Raw genomic sequence first — 18,512 nt, 5'->3', positions numbered from 1 at the left:
AAATTAAAGCATGATTCCCCATAGAGATATGTACATAAAAGGGATATTTGGATAATAATGTTGTTCGGACCTAAAGTTTACCTATACACGAATTAAGCATAAAGCCATAATATTTTATTATGCCATTGAAGGAGGGGGGGGGGGGGATAATACCCATTTAAGAGTAGTTCACTACTGCAATAGAAAAAAAGAGAATTCTAGTTAACGGTTCCAATTTGTTTTGTTCTGAATTTTGCAGAGAGCCCGAATCATCGCACGTGCGCTTTGTACCATTTTTAGGAAAACATAAACGTTCACAAGGTTTGGCATACAGAAGGTCGCTTTACTGAAGTCAGTACCAATTTAATGCACATCATGCAAGTTCATGATTCGACCACACAAACATTACCACTCACTAGAACAAAATCCTAGAGGAAAAGAGGGAACCTAGACGAAACGATATACACATCAATTGTATCCAAAAGGAAATTTGTTTACTAGGCACCTTCCTAACTGCGAGATCATACTAGACATGCTGCACCATTTGTACAGTGTAGCCGACGGAGTTCCTGACCTTTGTTAGGCTACTAAAATGGTCTTTAGCTCAGGTCGGCTTCAGAATCCAGCTTACGAGTCAGCGAGGACGAAGCGTCTCACTAGTGTTGGCTTCAACCTCCCGAGTATTTAGTCAGGTAAAAGCTAGCTAGCGTGGTTAGAAGAAATCAGCATTCAAATTTATGCAAGCATCTATATGCACCAGAACTGGAATTTGGCAGCTGATGATTTCTGCAACTTGGGAGAGACGTTCAGTATCACACCGGTGGAGCTGCTCCTTCATCACCTGTGCATTGAGACACCGAGGTGATTAATATTGAGAAGGGAAAAAATGGATGTTTCAACAAACGGCCAGAAAGGAAACAAAATGTAGCTTCTACACAGTTACTCCCTCCGTTCCTAAATATAAGTCTTTAGATATTTCAATATGGACTACATACAGATGTATATAGACATAGTTTAGCGTGTAGATTCACCCATTTTGCTCCGTATGTAGTCCATATTGGAATCTCTAGAAAGACTTACATTTGGGAACGGAGGGAGTACTAGATAACAGGTTCAGACAGGATAATGGTTGCGGATACAACAAGTATTTTCACACACAAAAATATAGCAGCTATTTTTCAAAACTGAAACACCATGGGTACCTTGCTTCTTCTTTTTTGGCCAACACTTCAGGATCAAATTCTTCAATGGGGTCTGGGGAACTGGAATGAACTTTCCAACAAGAGCCAGCGGCCAGCTACATGAACACAGAAATGGTACACAAGCAAGCATGCCACAATCAAAATTCTGATATGTTCATTCAAACTGCTAACAAATTAATGACTGAAACGAAATTTTGATAAATAAATTATTTTCAAAAGCATTACTCATCTGTACAACACAAGTAGGTTCATAACAGGGACAAGGATCTCACCTGATAAAAGCAATAGCAAGAGAAACAAGCCAAAGCTGCCAACTGAGTCTCACTGTTGATGTAAATTTCCCAAGGAACTCAATAATTATCACCTGAGAATAAATTATGGACAAAAGTGAAATTCTAGATACTCAAAGGTTGTCTGTTTCCGCTCATACATTTGTGTTTTCTCTCATTTTACCTGCAGCACAACGGTTACGCTCACAACGGCCAAAAAGAGGTGGTTTCTTGAAACTCCTTCAAATATGTTCAGCTCTTCTGGTTTACGTGCATTGAACTCGTTAAACACCTATTGGGGAAAATGAAAGAGTGGAGTTTTGTCAAGCAGCAAGATGGTATATGCATATGCTGAATGGAAGGGATTAGGAGAAAGATGAGACCATAGACAGGGATTACACATTTCAGAAAGACTTGCTTATAGAGTTTGAACAGTAACAAACTTGAACAAATAGGGAGAAGGCAATCTGAACAAAATGAACTTATCCCTATATTACTTGATGCTAATCAAAATCCAATCTAACTAAACCCTTTCTAAGCCAGCTGTGGGAGCTACTGAGGCGTGTTACTGTACCGTATAATAAAGAAACATGCTACTGTAAAGCTGTGGATGATGCGCATTGTGGCCCAGAGAGAAAAGTAGTATATTCAGACTCAACCATAAAGCTGGAAACATGCTTCCGAATAAAGTAAAAGTGCTTAAACAAGGCAGGAAGTTACCTGACACAGGACAAATGTGTTGAATATAAATGAATTTTTCACTTTACTGGAGTGTTCGAGGGTATCTCGAGTCAAATGCAGAAGATCTCGGCCCCTAAAGTTAAGCGTCAAAAGAACAGCCACTTGATAGACAGCCTGTGCTTGCACAAGAGTACCTTAGTAACTGACTCAAAAATGTGCCGGTAAAATAATTAGTTGACAGTCAACATCTGAAAAGATCAATACCTGAATGAACAAGTTTCTCCACATAATATTAGTCACAAGAGGTTCTCTGCATGATATGCACACTAATGTTAGAATTGTTTTAAGTGTACACACAACACTAATGCCAATCAAGAATTATATGAAATATTGTTACTGGATGCTTTGCATGTTTAAAGTCGATTTAGAATCATTGAGTATAAGTAACATTTTTTCTTGGTTCTCACCAGCAAGCATATTTTGAATGACACAGTATCAAGAAGGTTCACACAGTATAAATAACAGATTAGGATAAGGCTTAATTAATCAACTAAGATTAAATAGCAATAAACTATCAAGAAGCCCTTGCGGCAATAAACATAAACATACCCCAAAAAAAAACAATCACCAAATTATTTCTCTTTGTCGAAGTCCCTGGACTCATGTCTCTTTTGCGGTATATTATTAGCAACCAAAAAATTCCAGATACGCTTATATGAATGGTACCATTTTTTACTATATATTATTGGAGTAATTGTTGGCCAAACATTCCAGTTTTTCAAATCTGTGGGCCCTCATAAATATATTGTTGGAGTAATTCTTAGCAACCACAAAATTCTATAAATACTACTAGATACGCTTATATGATTGTACCATTTTTGCATCACTAATCCTATATATTATGGGAGTAATTATTGGCCAAACTTCCCTGTTCTTCAAATCTGTGGGGCCCTCATAAAAAGATAAATGGTGTACTCAACAACCTTGATTTGAGGAAGAGAACTATGACTATGACTATGACTATGACTATGAGATTCAAAGTTGCGCTTAGGATAGGTTGATGATTTTAAAAGACTGAAAGTTAGCACAGCAAGAAATACAGATATAGAAGCTTAATGCACATACCTCCGTCCAACAGGTGTCCTTTTCATAAGCTGGTCCGTTGGTGGTTCAGTAGCCAATGCAAGTGCACCGAGTGTGTCCATTATGAGATTAACCCAGAGAAGCTGTCTCAACAGTAGAACAAGTAAACATCTGGGTGTAGCAAAACTATACAGGTTTGATACTTTAAGTTGATAATTCATTTCTATTCATTCAGAGTTTCCTAATGGAACATGGCAAGATTATTTTCATAGTTGATCTTCAACATTTTATGACACAAATATGATGATTTTCACAAGATGTTACTCTCAGCAGAAAATATACTCATCCCGACAGATATCCCATCACTGGTGCATACTCTTTCGATAAACTACTATGGAATTTTCCCATCAGATGTAAATTTTGATTTCCATGTGAAGCTCTCGCTTAGTTGATATAGTTAATTTTATGCATTCAACAAGCAGGATTTAGTCCAGAATAGTAGCAAAAAGGAGAGTAATTAGACTAACACTGCTCTAATGCGGTCTCTAATTAACTATATTAGCTGGCACAATGATTCAATAGACTATAAGTGGTGGAAGAAGCACATGGCATATAGATCCAATTAACTATGAATATTCAGACACGGCTAGCATTGAAACTATCAATATGGAAAATGATTTTAATCTGGCAACAATTCTAAGAAATGTAAATAAGAATGTTGTGACAAACCTGAACAGCATTTAGAGGAACATTGCCCGAGGAAATAGCAGCAACCACATTGATTATTAGAGCCGCAACATTTACTGTAAGCTGGAATTGAATGAACTTTTGGATATTTGCATAAACAGAACGACCCCAGCGGACCACCTAGAACATTAAATGTGAACAGACTTAATGACACTATATCAACTGTGGACGAGAAGATCATTAAGTTACAAACAGGCCTAACCTTCACGACCGAAGCAAAATTATCATCCAGAATAATTATGTCTGAGCTCTCTTTAGCTACTTCTGTTCCTTGGATACCCATAGAAAGACCAATATCTGCCTGAAAATAGGAGGGATGAGAGACTGAAATTAGAAACACTAGCATCAACTATTCAACTCGATACATTTATAATCTTTCTTTGTATCCATTCAAAAAAAAAAAACAGCCAATGTCCTTTTACCCATTCAAAATAAAAACTCATGCACGTACCTCATGCAATGCAGGGGCATCGTTTGTCCCATCTCCAGTAACAGCCACAACATGGCCGTTCTTCTTCAGTGCTTTTACAAGAAGAAGCTTATCATTCGGAGAGGATCTTCCCATCACCTTCAATGCGATTTTGAGAATCAGGCTAACCAGCAAATTATGGTGTTAACAGCAGGAGCAAGTATTGGACAAGATAACATATGGACTCAAACGGGAGGAGGAATATCTGCCCTATCACATGAAATAGAGCACCAGAAATGCCGTGACAAAATTAGCTACCAAGCTCAAAGTGAAATCGTGATATTTCCCGTATCTATAGGTTAGTGGAAGACAAATTCAGTTGTTCAATATTTTTCGTACTTGTACAAAGGTAAAAGTTAAGCATGAGACTATCACGGAACATAGATATAATGATATATACTACACAAAGTGGCATAAGAGACCATTTTTGTGCCTTGATGACTAAGAAAGGGAAATTATATGTCAAACCAAACAAGTGATCATCACCAGTTACAAGAACCGAATAAGGCAGACAACAGTACAATACTGTGCTCCCTATATCTTGCATGGAATTTCCATGTTTAGAAGGTTCTATATATATATACCCTCCGTTCCGAAATAGATGACTCAACTTTGTACTCACTTTAGTACAAAGTTGAGTACAAAGTTGAGTCATCTATTTTGGAACGGAGGGAGTATTTCCCAGCTTCTTTCCCTATATTCCTAAAGCAAAGAGTTATTTGACTAGAATTTGCAAGCCAGCCATTTTAGCTGCCATTCAAATACTTGTAAAGCAAGTATCAGATGGGAAGGTAGAAGCATTATACAGAACAGCAGATGACATAAAGAGCGATTGATCCTCATTAAATGTTCATGATTTCAAATATATCAGCCTAGGTTTATGGTCCATCTTGCCAAACCAAATACGTTACAAGATAAGATGCATGACAATAACCTTTTAGAGCATAAGTCAACCCAAAATAATCTCATTAGGTTAGCTCGGTAAGCTTAGGACACATTTAATATTTTGGCAAGCACAAACGAGTTATGGTCTTACAGATATCTTGTCGGCAACCGCCTCCCTTTCGGCATCACTGTATGCACGGAAAACTTTTCCCTCTATTATAACTGGTGCAGAAGCCTGGGGGTCAGTAAGTATTCCACACTCAAGTGCTATTGCTCTAGCTGTCTGCAGATTATCTCCAGTTACCATCCGTACCTATCCATTCAAAAACTGCAGAAGTTAGCTTATAGTGATGACAAGAACTCCAATAATGCACTCCTACTGTACCAACATTTAACGGTGTCAATAGTTGACAAATTTAAAGGTAGCAATGATAATTACATGCAGCGTTAATATATAAATTACACAGGACATACAAATACAGTCATCATTGGAGGCAAATATAACTTGTACTGTTTCTAACTGTTCTTTGTGTCCCTCGGCAACACATGAATTAGAAACACAAACCTTAACACCAGAATTGGTGCACAGCTCAACAGCATCTCTCACTCCAGGACGGCAAGGGTCCTGCAAAAGAACATGGATGACTCAGCTACAAACCAAAAGGCTATCAAAAGTTATGACAAAAATAGAGGTAAAGAACCGGCATCCTTATATGCAATATTATAATTCAGGATTTGCATGTCTTGTCCATGTACCTTCATCCCCACAATTCCAATAAGAGTCAGGTCATTATCAGGCAACTCCCAATTAATTCTTTGTTCCTCACTTGGAATGTCCTTCGGATCAAGATTTCTATAAGCAAAAGCAACACAACGAAGACTTTGCTCCGCCATATCTTCTATGTATTTCCTGAAGTGATTAGCCTGAAAGACCAGATTGAGACAGGGAATTATGGAATTAAATCCAAAAAAGGTGTGTAGGTCATTTACCTTATCAGATGTCATTTCATGAGTTGAGCCGTCTACATAGAGCCAATTTGTACATAACGCGAGAACTATTTCCGCAGCTCCTTTCCAATGCACATGAACATCTGAATCTCTCTAAAAAAACACATGACTAAGTTCAGTATATGGTTGAGTATGTAGAGGTATGTACTGCACAACAGTAAACAACACTTGGTAATCATGCAAAAGAATGGCACTCTAGCTAAACCAAATTAATAACACAATCATAACAAATTTAACACAAAGATGAACACGTGACAGACTGTTGATTAATTGAAGTCTCCCAAGCATCAGATGAAGTATATGTATATCACAGACCAAGTTAACTTAGACCATGAAGACCGCAGGAGCCACTTTCTTGACTTGCAAGGCATAGCAGAATATTAGCACATAACAGAACTTCTAAATTATTCTTGGATATATTTTAGAATTAAAGATATGTGTTGAGCAAAGAATTTTGCCAGTCTGGTGGCCATTATTTTGTTCTGCTGTCCCAAAATCATAGCAATAGGTTACAGACCGACAGAGAATAGGCAAGGAGGATGGCTGAGAAAAGGCAAATGATCTGAAGATATGAATGACACATGCATCCTAGATTGACATGGTGAACTACTGAACTCAACTGATATATCAGATATGCATAGAAAACAAAAGGAAATGTGAACGTCAAGTACTCCTAAATAAAACATTTAAGCCCATAATCATCTTTAAGCCCCATGGAGCAATATAAGGGTCAAGCCCCAAGACCAGTTCCTCTTTATCAAAGTACTCCCTCCGTCCCATAATATAGTACATCTTTGCAGACCAGGCGGTAGACATATCTAGTGAAAACTCGTTTTTGGGCAAATATGACCATTCAATGAAAAACATGCTATAACAAAGTAGTAATAAACTAGTTTTTTAGAATATTAAAGATACAGCTGAAAGTGAAATAAGAAATTACCCCAATCACTGCAACGCCTCCGCGTTTTTTTTCTGAGTTGAATGGAGAGACATGAATGATAGCAGATTTTGATCTCTCCACGGCAAATTTCATATGAAGCTAAAAAGGCATCAACTGGATAAGCAAGAATATAGCCACCCAAAGCGGAAGTAAGTTTTAACTCTCAGGAAATCTTACCTCAAGACCCCAAGAAAGGATTGCCTTTTCAGTTGGTGAGCCTGTTACCTCGACGGTGCTACCATCCTGGTGAGTCAAGAATCAGGGCGATGTAGGACAGGATATCAATTACATCAAATGAAAAATGGACAACTGTAACTAGTAGCATTGATAGAAGGGGGCCTTTTTCGGCCAAAGAATAGCAGGGACCCTAAAGAAACGGCACTGCAATGATGACAGTATTGACTGTTAACGGCTAATACTCATTGCCAAAAGCAGAAGATACCCCGTATTTTATGAAATATATGTCATTTTGGCATAGGCACAGCCTCCACTGCAACATCTATCAAAATGCATTTAGTGTTCGATTAAGGCTGCTCTCTTTTGAGAATAACATAGAAGAACGTCTCAGAGAATAGTCCCAACCTGAAATTCTAACACTACTTCAACAGCCAAATTCAGAGCGCCAAAATGTGTTTAAGAAAATATTACAGAGATGATAGTGACCAGCATTCATTTTATCATGTATGTTGTTTAAGTGCAGTAGTAAAAGGTGTCGAGTAGTTGATACTCATTGCCAAAAGCAGAAAATGCCCCGTATTTTATGAAATAGATGACATTTCAACATAAACAGACTCCTCTACACATATAAAAAAGTAAGAATAATCCCAACCTGAAATTCTAACACTACTTCAACAGCCAAATTCAGAGCGCCAAAATGTGTTTAAGAAAATATTACAAAGATGATAGTGACCAGCATTCATTTTATCATGTATGTTGTTTAAGTGCAGTAGTAAAAGGTGTCGAGTAGTTGATACTCATTGCCAAAAGCAGAAAATGCCCCGTATTTTATGAAATAGATGACATTTCAGCATAAACACAGACTCCTCTACACAAATAAAAAAGTGCATTTAATGTGCAATTAAGGTTGTTCTCTTTTGAGAATAGCAGAGAGGAACGTCTTGGAAAATAATCCCAACCTCGAAATCCTAGTACTACTTCAATAGACAAACTTAGAGCAGGAAAATAAGTTTCCAGAAAAATACAAAGATGATTGCGACCAGCGTTCATGTTATCAGTATGCGGTTTAAATGCAGCAGTAAAAGGCGTTGAGTAGTGGATACATGTGGCATCACCTCTGGCTCAAACACACTGCCTGAAGTATTCTGTGCAATTGCTTCAAGTACAAGAGAGGTAACTGTAGGTGACAACTTGTCAATAGTAGCCTGAGGTTGCAGCTCTATCGCCCCAACTATTGATCGCACCACAGTCATCTTAAGCAACAAAAAGTCACACATAGTTAAATGGTCATATAAAGGATAGTACAGAATGAAGTGAAGATCCATTATGATGCTAAAAATAACTAACCTGATTGAGCGTTAATGTACCGGTCTTGTCACTACAAATTGTTGTAGCAGAACCCATCGTTTCACAAGCTGAAAGCCTCCTCACCTGAAATTGACATATAGATTTATGTGATCACAGACAGAATACAAAATAAACAGACAGCAAAAATATGTACCAGCGCTTTATCTGCCATCATTTTCCGCATTGAATAAGCCAGGCTGAAAAAATATATAGGTCAGAAAACTATAATGAAGTCAAAATGATGAAGAAAAAATTTCGCTTCTATTGACTCACGTTAGTGTTACAGCCAGCGGTAGTCCCTCAGGTACAGCAACGACAACAATAGTCACCTAAATTGCATTTAGCAATGTAAGAATTAGAAAAGAAAAAGGTGCTTCAGATACACCAAATATTAAATCATTACATACCGCGACAGTTAGTATCTTTATTACTCCAAATATTGTAGATTTCACACCTGTGCGCCCCTTAACAAACTGAACAGTACCATCTGCGTTTGTAGTATGTCCTGTAAAATATCTGTGAGTAAGGAAAAAGAACTATTAGTACGTTCTGTAAGATACACGGGAACAAAAAAAAAAGTTTAGAAGCATGTCCTAAAGCTGAAAGTATCTGGGAGCAAAGGAAAAGCTCAAGTATGTACATATATAACGGATACAAAAGCAACAGATCACTGCCCTTACACACATAGGATAGGCATAAGAGTTACAGGTTTACGTTTGTGACTTCATTTCCTTTGTACGAACCATACATCATACTGAAAGTACAGTGTTCAAATAATGGGGGAATTACATGAACGAGTCTTACCTTGCAAAGAGGACTACAAGGACCATTGCTGCAACAACAAGCCCCACAATGCCTATGAATGTTGCTACTCCATTCAACCGCACCTTAAACAGAAAAGAGAAAAGGCCGTGAATTAACCATGACAGAACTCACATTGCACACAGATGAATTCCAATCAGATCATCAGCAAAAGGATAAACAGAAAAAACCTGCAATGGTGTCTCTTCATTATTATCTTCTGAAATGCTGGCCATTAATAGACCCCATTCAGTGTTTAGACCAACCGCAGTTACCTGCATTTGAGTAGCACAATTGCAAGTGGAATCAAATCATTTTTAGTAATATTAAGTCAATTCCATTCCCCTCTTTGATTAATCTAGCTCGCAGGTAAGGAATACTCAAATCCAAAGACATGAATAAGTCAATGGGCCCAAATTGCCTCTTTTTGTTCGTAGACATGTGATTCTCAAAACAGAAAGCAAAAAAGAATGGAGAGAGATAACAAGATATGATCACTCACCAACATGGTACCATAACCATCAGCTACTTTGCATCCTCCCATTAGAAAAGGTGACTTCTGATCCTTCAAAACCTAATCCAGGACCGAACATTTACTACTCATTGGCAAATTGATCCTAGGTAGGAGTCTAAAAACAAGGGATAACTTACAATTTTGCTTTCCCCGGTCATACTGGATTCATCAATGGCAAGAGAATGGCCACTAATTAAAATGCCATCTGCTGGAACCTAAAAGGTGGTTTTTGATTTTGTTATATTATTAGAAATGTTAACAACGCAAACATAAGCCATGCAGACCATATTTGTTTACTGCATCTTACCTGATCACCAATTTTTAAAGCTACTACATCACCAACAACAATATCAAAGATCGACACTTGAATCCTTCTACCACCCCTAATAACCTGGTCACCATACCACAATTGCAATGCCATCAGAGGACCAAAAGTAGCAAGTAAATAGTCAAAGCTTATATTAGGTTCAGCTCACAACCTCGACTTGAATATTTTGTTTCTCCTCATTGAGGTGTTGGAACTGAAGGGACTGTTTGTAATCACTGACAGCTAAGACAATAAGACAAAAAAAGGAGTCTTTAGAAAGTTACAACTGGATTGTTCAAACTGGACACCCTTTCATGGGCGTAGTGAGCAGAAGGAGAGAAAGTGAAGTTAAAAAAAATGAAGCGCATGAGAAAACGATAGAAAAATATACTGGAAGCGCATATTTGATATTAGTTGAGGCACAAAACCAAAATAACATTGCTCTATCTTCCAAATACAATGTACTACTATGGACCCAAGCATACTACTGAAGAATAAACCCAAGAAAATAAGGTCTAGTGTTTGTCTTCCAAATTTATAACAGAATCCCAAGTTAAGAAAAGTTCAAGTCCAAAAACCATTATGTCCATCTTGCTAAAGTACAATAATGATACTATTGTATCCATCTTTAATATCTAAAAATATTGAATTCCTAAGGGTTGAATGTGTGAAAGAAAACAGCATACCAGTAACAAGTATCACAAGAAAGACAGCAAATGCTATACTTGCACCATCATACCATCCTTCCTTGATGCCCTAACGAAATTCTTAAAGTTAGAACCAAAATAAACATAATGTTCAAAGGGTTAATCCATAAGGAAATGCTCTGTTGGAAGTTTATGGAACCAGAATTATAACTCAAAAGGGGGGAAACGTACACAACCATTAAGGTATTATCCAACACTTAGACAAAATATGAAGCAAAAGAAATAGAAAAAGGTTAGGTGGACAAGGAATCCACCTCTGTTGCGATGCCCAATACAAGAGAAATGGCTGCAGCTACAATAAGGATAACCAATGTCAAGTCCTTGCAGGCCTCCCAGAGAAAAACCTGTTGTCACAACGCAGAACACAGTAAGAAGGATTAATCACTGATACCGCAATACCTTTAAAAACTGTAAAGAAACTTACCCAGAAGCTTTTTCCTTTCTTGCGAGGATATCTGTTAGCCCCAAAAGCATTCGCCCTACATGACAAATCTGCTTCATCACCATGGATCCCCTTCTCTGGGTTTGTTTTCAGTAAATTTGTGAGCCCTTTAACCTAATGGCCAAAGAAGGATACCGCATTAACTAATGATCCAGAAGTTGAAGATTCTAGCTAATTTGCATGTAGGAATGGTGCATACCCCTCCATATTCTTGCAGAGCGGAATAGTTATGATCCCTTGTTATCGATGTAAGTTGATCCTCTCCAATTCCAAACCCCCGTGGGAGAATTTCTGCATGCAAGAAACGTCAAAGTAATAAAACAGCATAAATAACAGTTTGAACAACTATTGACAAGGTGCAGGATCGTACTCCACTGAGTACACGATTATTTCTTGACACAATCCTCACAGGGCAAAATAAGAGAACGTAACCAAGACGCCGACAGCATCTTATGTGTACAACAACAAAATGAGCCCACAGCAGTTACCTGGTAATTCCGTATCACCATTCTGCTTTTCTCCTGCTTCCTTGAACAGTAGTGCAGCCTGATTGAATTCAAAACTAAAGCATCAAAGAGGAAAAGTGTGTGATGATAAAACGCATATACTGCAGAAACAAAAGCTTGAACGCATACCCGTATGACTTGAGCATGAGCCCTAATCTTCCTCCTTATTTGTTCTTTTTCTTCCTCCTTTTTCAAGTCGAGTGTATATCTGAATCGCCGAGATGCATTGAGCACAAGTGCAGCTTGCTGCAAATAAAACAAACCATAATAGTAATGCGTAGAGTTAATAAACTGATTACAAGAACAGTTATGATTGAATGTGCCGTATCGCTAGTAGAAGTAATAGTGCAAATTTGGCGTAAGTACACAAGTCCAACATGCCCTAAGAAACATTCTAAATGATGCATGAACATATAAAGAATTTTACTTCCAATTCGAGCGCATGTGCATGCAAACATGCATGAACAAAAAAAATGCACAATACAACAACAAAGTAGAATTGGAGAACTAGAATTCAGAGCAATCCATCTTTTAATACTATGTGAATCGTATGATCCATCCACAACAAAAGCTCTATTTCACACGAAAGAACAAATAATGTTAACTTACCAAGCTCTGCTGTAGGGGTGGAACTAAATATAAATAATGAAAAGATAACTGCAGTCAACAAAAGAAAACAACTACTCCCTCCATTCCAAATTAATTGAGGCAGCTTTAGTATAACCTAACTAAAGTTGTAGCTGCGTCAAATTAATTTGGATCGGAGTATTACTTTTGGGCTGTCTCAATGCAACTTTTAGTATGCAGTTCAGTCATAATATGTTTTCAGCAATGCCGTAGAATTGCATGACAAGAGTAGGACGTGTGAGGGTTTGGAAGGAGACAGGGAGAATGTGTTTCAGACTCAGTAGGGCTTGTGGATATCAGAGGAGAGGAGTTTACACTCCTTCTGCAGCACAAGATTAGAATATTTGGCGAGGCAGGAAGTAGCTTCAGAAGTTTGAGTACGTTCCAGTTAAGAGGCTCGGATACAGATGAAATTTAGGACGAGTGTTAGGCTTAAGTTTGGATAAGGATACATATCGGAATTGGAATCACCATGTTGTGAATTAAGTCTTGCAACTACTTGGAGAAATATATCCTAGACAAAACAGCTCGCCTTAGACGACCAAAATGTGTATATCTTGCTGCTGGCGACGTGACTTAGACGGTCAAGTAGTAAAAGGTTCGCTAAGGTGAATTTGCTCCGCCAACTCCTCTATCTTCTCTGTCCCATCATGTATCGAATCTAAACACTCATCCTTGATGTCAACACCCAAGTATGAATTGTCTATACCACTTGTTAAATCCATCCAACAGAATAAACCAATCAACTAAATAAAAGGATTTCCTGCGATAATGATCCCAAATTATTTCTGCTTTCAAGGGCAAGCCGAGAACTAAGCAAGTCCATCATCACTCTCCGCTACACCTCATCCCTTCATTCTGTCCAACTATCCATGCTTTAATAAATTGAAACGTTACCTCATATTATGTGTACCGATCAGCACACTCAGTACATGGCCGAGTAACATAAAGAGTTCTTATTGCCCCTACGAGATTATTCCAACTCATCAACCAAGAGATGATGGCATGATAACAGACGTATATGTCCATGGCTAGGTTCACTGCAATTCATTGTCTCGCTCAAAACTCAGTAGCAGCCAGAGGACACCAGACATTTAAGCTTAAAACAACTAATTCATTTAATCATCTCACCAATCCCTAGGTTGTGGATGCAGCAACCCACTGTGATAGAAAAACACCAAAGCCTCATCGACTTTGGGGGATATGACCATTTCTCTAGCATTTTTCCTAAAGTGAGGTCCACGATCCTTCCTCCAACCATTCTGGAGCTTTTCACCAGCAGTTTTGGGGACTACTCAAGTTGTCTACAATTGCATAAATAAAATGGAACTAGTCGGTAGCGATGGATAAGTTCGACAACATATGCTCCACCAGACCAGGCACCAACATATTTGGGTGGCAACACCAACCAAAAATAAACGAGACACTCTAAACCCGTCTAAAAAAAGACAATCTACACGAAACGAAACCGCATTGCGGTGGCAAGCATGGCCGCCAACCAAAGCACCCTGCAGCCCCCAGCAAGTCGGGCTCAATGCAGCAAGTTGAGTAGGGAATGGCGACTCACCCTCCACCGCCGTAGCCGCTCGACGGGCGCGCGTTTGGCGGGGATGTCGAAGGGGTCGTTGTCCCCGGGTCCCCGCACGTCGACCCCGAAGACGCCGTCGCAGCCGTCGTCGTCGGGCGGCACCTCGTCGACCCGCCGCACGTAGCGCCCCGGCGACGCCTCGGGCGCCTGCACGCCGACGCCCCCGGCCGGCATCGCGCCGCTTCCTCAGGAGAGATGACACCACACGCGGCCGCCGCGCCCCCGATCTGCACGCACATTCAACATCAGCACCGCGTCAGGAGAGACCAAAAACCCGAAAACGAAGCGCAAATCAAATTCCAAGCCCCAAGCCCCCCAAAAAAAACCAAGCGAATGTATCCGGCAGTGTGGACACCACCTCGAGGCGGGCGCCGCCGCACGCGGGAGAGACTAGGCGGTGGAGGAGGTGGAGCGGGCCGTCGCGGCGGCGAGGCGAGGGGCGGGGGTAGGGGGCAGCGGAGAAGCCGTGCGGCGGAGGAAACGAAGCGAGCGAGTGTGCGGCGGGCGAATTTGGGGGGGGCGCTGCGCTTGGCCTGGTTTCGTTTGTCTGCCGCTTCCGCGTTGCTTCCTTCCTCCTTGCCTTTTTCCCGCTTCACGCACTCGGATTTCTTCCGGCTTCCTTCCTTTTCGCTTTCTGTTGCGTGGGCTGAGGGCAACGGATTGATGGGCGGATCCGAACTTCAACTGAAAACGCGTCTTTCTATAGCTAAAGTTGAGCGAACAGGACTGTCTCTTGTGATACGAAAGCCAGCTCGCTGCCTCCACCCGGTATGTGCAGCACAAAAAGCAAATCGCTGTATATTGTACTGGTATTTCAAAAATAATGTAGATTTTTTTTGTGTGTAGATTGTTGTACACTTGTACTCCTTCATCGGTGGATCAGATGGTTAACACATTTGTGCTTAAGCTGTGATACTATCGTGTGAGCGTTCTGTTTAGGTATTCGTTAGACTATATAAGTTCACCCGGTCATGATTTTGAACTTTTTCAGGAGATGAGACCAGAACAAAGGATAGCAATAGGATTTTCCTATAGCATACTCCCTCCGTCCCACAAAAGCTTACCTAAACAAATCGAACACAAGCTTTTTGGGGCATAGGGAGTATTATTTTAGTTCTTTTTTAAACACAACTGATTTGTGCGAGGCGCTAGTTCTAATACAACAACACATCTTCTTTCTCTCGATGTCTCTCTCGAATTGCCACCACGTTCTGGGCAAATCGACGTCATCGTCAAAGCAGACCTTCCATCTAATCCTGATAACGCATTGAGGGTCGCTTCACATCATGACCCAAACAAGACCTAAGTCCGAAGAGATCTCGTTCCAATGTTGTCACCGAAAAAAACATGTCGTTGATGGCTTCACTTCTCAACTCTGACACGTCCGGCATCCAATGGTGCTCTCTCGGCTCCGTCTTTTAACACCGGTGTACACACACACCGGCAGACAGTAACAAATCAACTCAGTACTAACTTCAGCAAGAGGTTGGTGTTGATTGTGCTTTTCAAAAAAGTGGCTATTTTCTAACAAATGTGTTATTGAAGAAATTAGGGCTATCAATACTGCAAAAAATGCTATTACAGGAGCAATAAACATATTAAAGTAGGATCAAGGACTCAAGGTGGATCCGAGCTAAGAGCAAGTATGATAAGTCATTCGTATCATCAAAATTGTTCACGGAGGAGCGAGGAGTGAAGAGAGTGAAGCGGTATCTCCATCTACAGCCCATGTATCTATATCATCATCATCACTACATAGTGTAGGAATAACTTCAAATAGTAGCCGTTGATTTACTCCCATCCAACGGCAGACAGGCGGCAAATCCAAGCATCCACATCCATCTGATTAACATCTTGTTTGCGTCAGATTATGCCACCTTGCATCTCTAGATCTTTCTTTTTCGTTAGTGTTATGAGATGGTTGCTAGGTCTAGCGTGAAGCTGTAGTGGCATATTTTTGCTTCGGGCATTTCTAGAACAATTGTGTAAAATCATGGACAATGCGCGTGGGTTACGGTCCATCTCATGCTCAACGCGCCAAAGACCAGGGTTTTCCATGTTTGTATCATTGGTCACACCGTTCTCGACTATTGCTGGACTATGACAATCAACATTTTTGGTGACGTCGGTTTTCCACAGGAAAAAAAATAATTTAAGGCTCCATCAATTGTGGTACTACTCAAACAATGGGGAAGCTGTCGTTTTGAAATTTCTAGATACTCCTACTTCCTAGGATCTTGTGGAGTCATGTGCATACTCAGCTTAGGTGAGATAAAGCCAGAACTGGTGAAGATAAAAACATAAGGTGGACGCACTATTCAAACATTTTTTTCTAATAAAGTAAACGAGCACCCCTACATGCGTAGCATGTACGGCTTACTAGTAGCATATGGACCAACAAAAATAACGCCAATCTATTACTTGACTGTTTTTTCACGAAAGTTCTACCAGATAACATGGCACGTCGACGGCATATTTTCTTAAGACGACCCATGGACGGCATTTAAGGAGTCCAAAACAAGTGTGTTGAGGTGGGTCGGTGGGACTTGGTGTCACTGCACGCGACTATACTTGGGGTCGAGTCGCCGTCGACCCGTCGTGGGTGACCTCACGCACGCACCTGCTCCAAGCTCCGTATGACCAACGCGACTCCGGTGTACCGACTCGCGCTGAGACGGCCGCTCCTTGATCTACTCTCCCCGGCTAGGCTATTCTCGTCGTGTGCTTTGGTGCGTGCCGTGGGGATCATCATCCCGTGCGTCTCCAGTGGGGCGCCCGTCACAGGAGTTGCATGGGTTCCCCCAGCACGTACGGACGGACGCGTTTAGCCTCCTTTTCTCTTCGTCCTTTGCTCATTTCCAATCTAATTAACCATATCGTGTGTGAAATAAACGTACGACCACAGCTAAATAAACGTGTCTGCAGTTAATCTCACACACGCTGAGACAAAAGCAGATAAAGACCACAGGACACAGAGAGAGCTCTATCTATCTATCGAAAGTCGGTGTTAATCTTCTTGGGAGTTCGATCGTCTCGTGACACATGATCCGACAAGACACAGCCGGCCGAAAGTTGTTTGGAGGGAGCACTTTACTATACGATAATTCATGACAATATGAAAACGGTACGTGCCAGTGATGACGACGCTTGTTGGCGTCGGAGAGGAAAAGAAAACGAACCCGCGCTACCGGTCGAGAACCCACGCGAAAGGAATCGAACACACTTGACTGCAAGCCGGATCCGCACGGCCGACGACCAGAACGCACGTACCTCGGGTAGCTTCTCCGGCCGAGATCGACGGCGGCGGGGCACGGCGGAGAGAGGGAGACGGCGGGAAGGCGGCGCCGGCCGGACTCCGAAGGGAAGAAGGGTGTGGCGCGCGGCTTTTACCCCGGAATGAGTACCTTGTGTGAAGGCTGGCTGGCTATGCCTTCCGATGGAGCGTAGCTTGTAGGTAGCCAGTTGGTGCAGGGAGCAAGCGCGTCTGACACACAGGGCATCATATGTACTCCGTACGTGCGGGCTTGGCCCGGAAGCTGGCTGCGCCTTTGCGTCCGGCGGTGAGCAAGGAAGCGGCCGGTGTGCTTTTTAGCTTTAGACTTGGGCGGCGCTGGCCGGCTGGGCTCTCATCTCCTTTTTATAGATCGTGATGTGCATGCGAGGTGCTTCTTTTTTTCTTCAGGATAATGGGAGGTGCTTATCGGCACGGTAAATTACACTAACACGCTAATTACACGTGCTGTATAGCATATGTGCAACAGCAAATCAAGTTATTAACCTCTGAAACACTGGTGCCGGGGCACAGCCTGAATTGGAGTCGTTTTGGGCAGGAAGTTTCCAGGTTTCTTCGCGCTTGTGGGCGCGGATAAATGCATCACGACTTCGCGACGACGACGAATCAAGCATCACTCATGGGTTGTGGGCTTATGGCCGTGTGACGGTGATGCACTACCAGACGGTATGGTAACGAGGAATTGCCATGCAACTGCACGAATCGTCGTCAGGGAACCCAAGGAGAGAAAGTAAATCCCGCGTAAACCATCGTGAGACAAGCGCGCGCGCGTAGGCACAGAGAGAGATTATCATGTATTCAAAAGGGGCATTTTAGACTAGATTGAACATCGGGACTGTGATCTAAATTTCACCCGTTGACTCATCTCTGACGGTATCAGTGGACAAAGGTTCATGTAGAGGATTACATCATCGGGCCTTGCTTCGGTAGAAACACCCCCC

General features: G+C 41.2%; 1 protein-coding gene across 1 annotated transcript; it reads right to left on the bottom strand.

The window, feature by feature from the left end:
- Positions 1–301: 301 nt before the first annotated feature.
- Positions 302–14,883, bottom strand: LOC119320352 (calcium-transporting ATPase 5, plasma membrane-type-like). The gene is made up of 35 exons (XM_037594463.1): positions 14,638–14,883; positions 14,259–14,506; positions 12,194–12,310; positions 12,047–12,104; positions 11,758–11,849; positions 11,541–11,672; positions 11,371–11,460; positions 11,096–11,165; positions 10,582–10,652; positions 10,410–10,493; positions 10,240–10,317; positions 10,091–10,162; positions 9,780–9,863; positions 9,592–9,674; positions 9,195–9,303; positions 9,061–9,116; positions 8,942–8,984; positions 8,788–8,871; positions 8,556–8,693; positions 7,441–7,506; positions 7,264–7,362; positions 6,306–6,416; positions 6,072–6,239; positions 5,881–5,940; positions 5,467–5,628; positions 4,413–4,529; positions 4,164–4,262; positions 3,944–4,081; positions 3,257–3,357; positions 2,396–2,441; positions 2,171–2,305; positions 1,635–1,742; positions 1,454–1,545; positions 1,182–1,276; positions 302–820 (listed from the first exon to the last, which is right to left on the bottom strand). The coding sequence occupies exons 2-35, from the start codon at positions 14,451–14,453 to the stop codon at positions 792–794; spliced, it is 3,282 nt and encodes a 1,093-aa protein (XP_037450360.1). The 5' UTR covers positions 14,454–14,506; positions 14,638–14,883; the 3' UTR covers positions 302–791.
- Positions 14,884–18,512: the final 3,629 nt, after the last annotated feature.

The sequence above is a fragment of the Triticum dicoccoides genome, chromosome 6B (genome assembly GCF_002162155.2).
Source record: "Triticum dicoccoides isolate Atlit2015 ecotype Zavitan chromosome 6B, WEW_v2.0, whole genome shotgun sequence".
In the NCBI taxonomy this organism is placed as follows: Eukaryota; Viridiplantae; Streptophyta; class Magnoliopsida; order Poales; family Poaceae; genus Triticum; species Triticum dicoccoides.
Note: the sequence above shows the minus strand (reverse complement) of the source record. Positions and strands in the feature narration are given on the sequence as shown.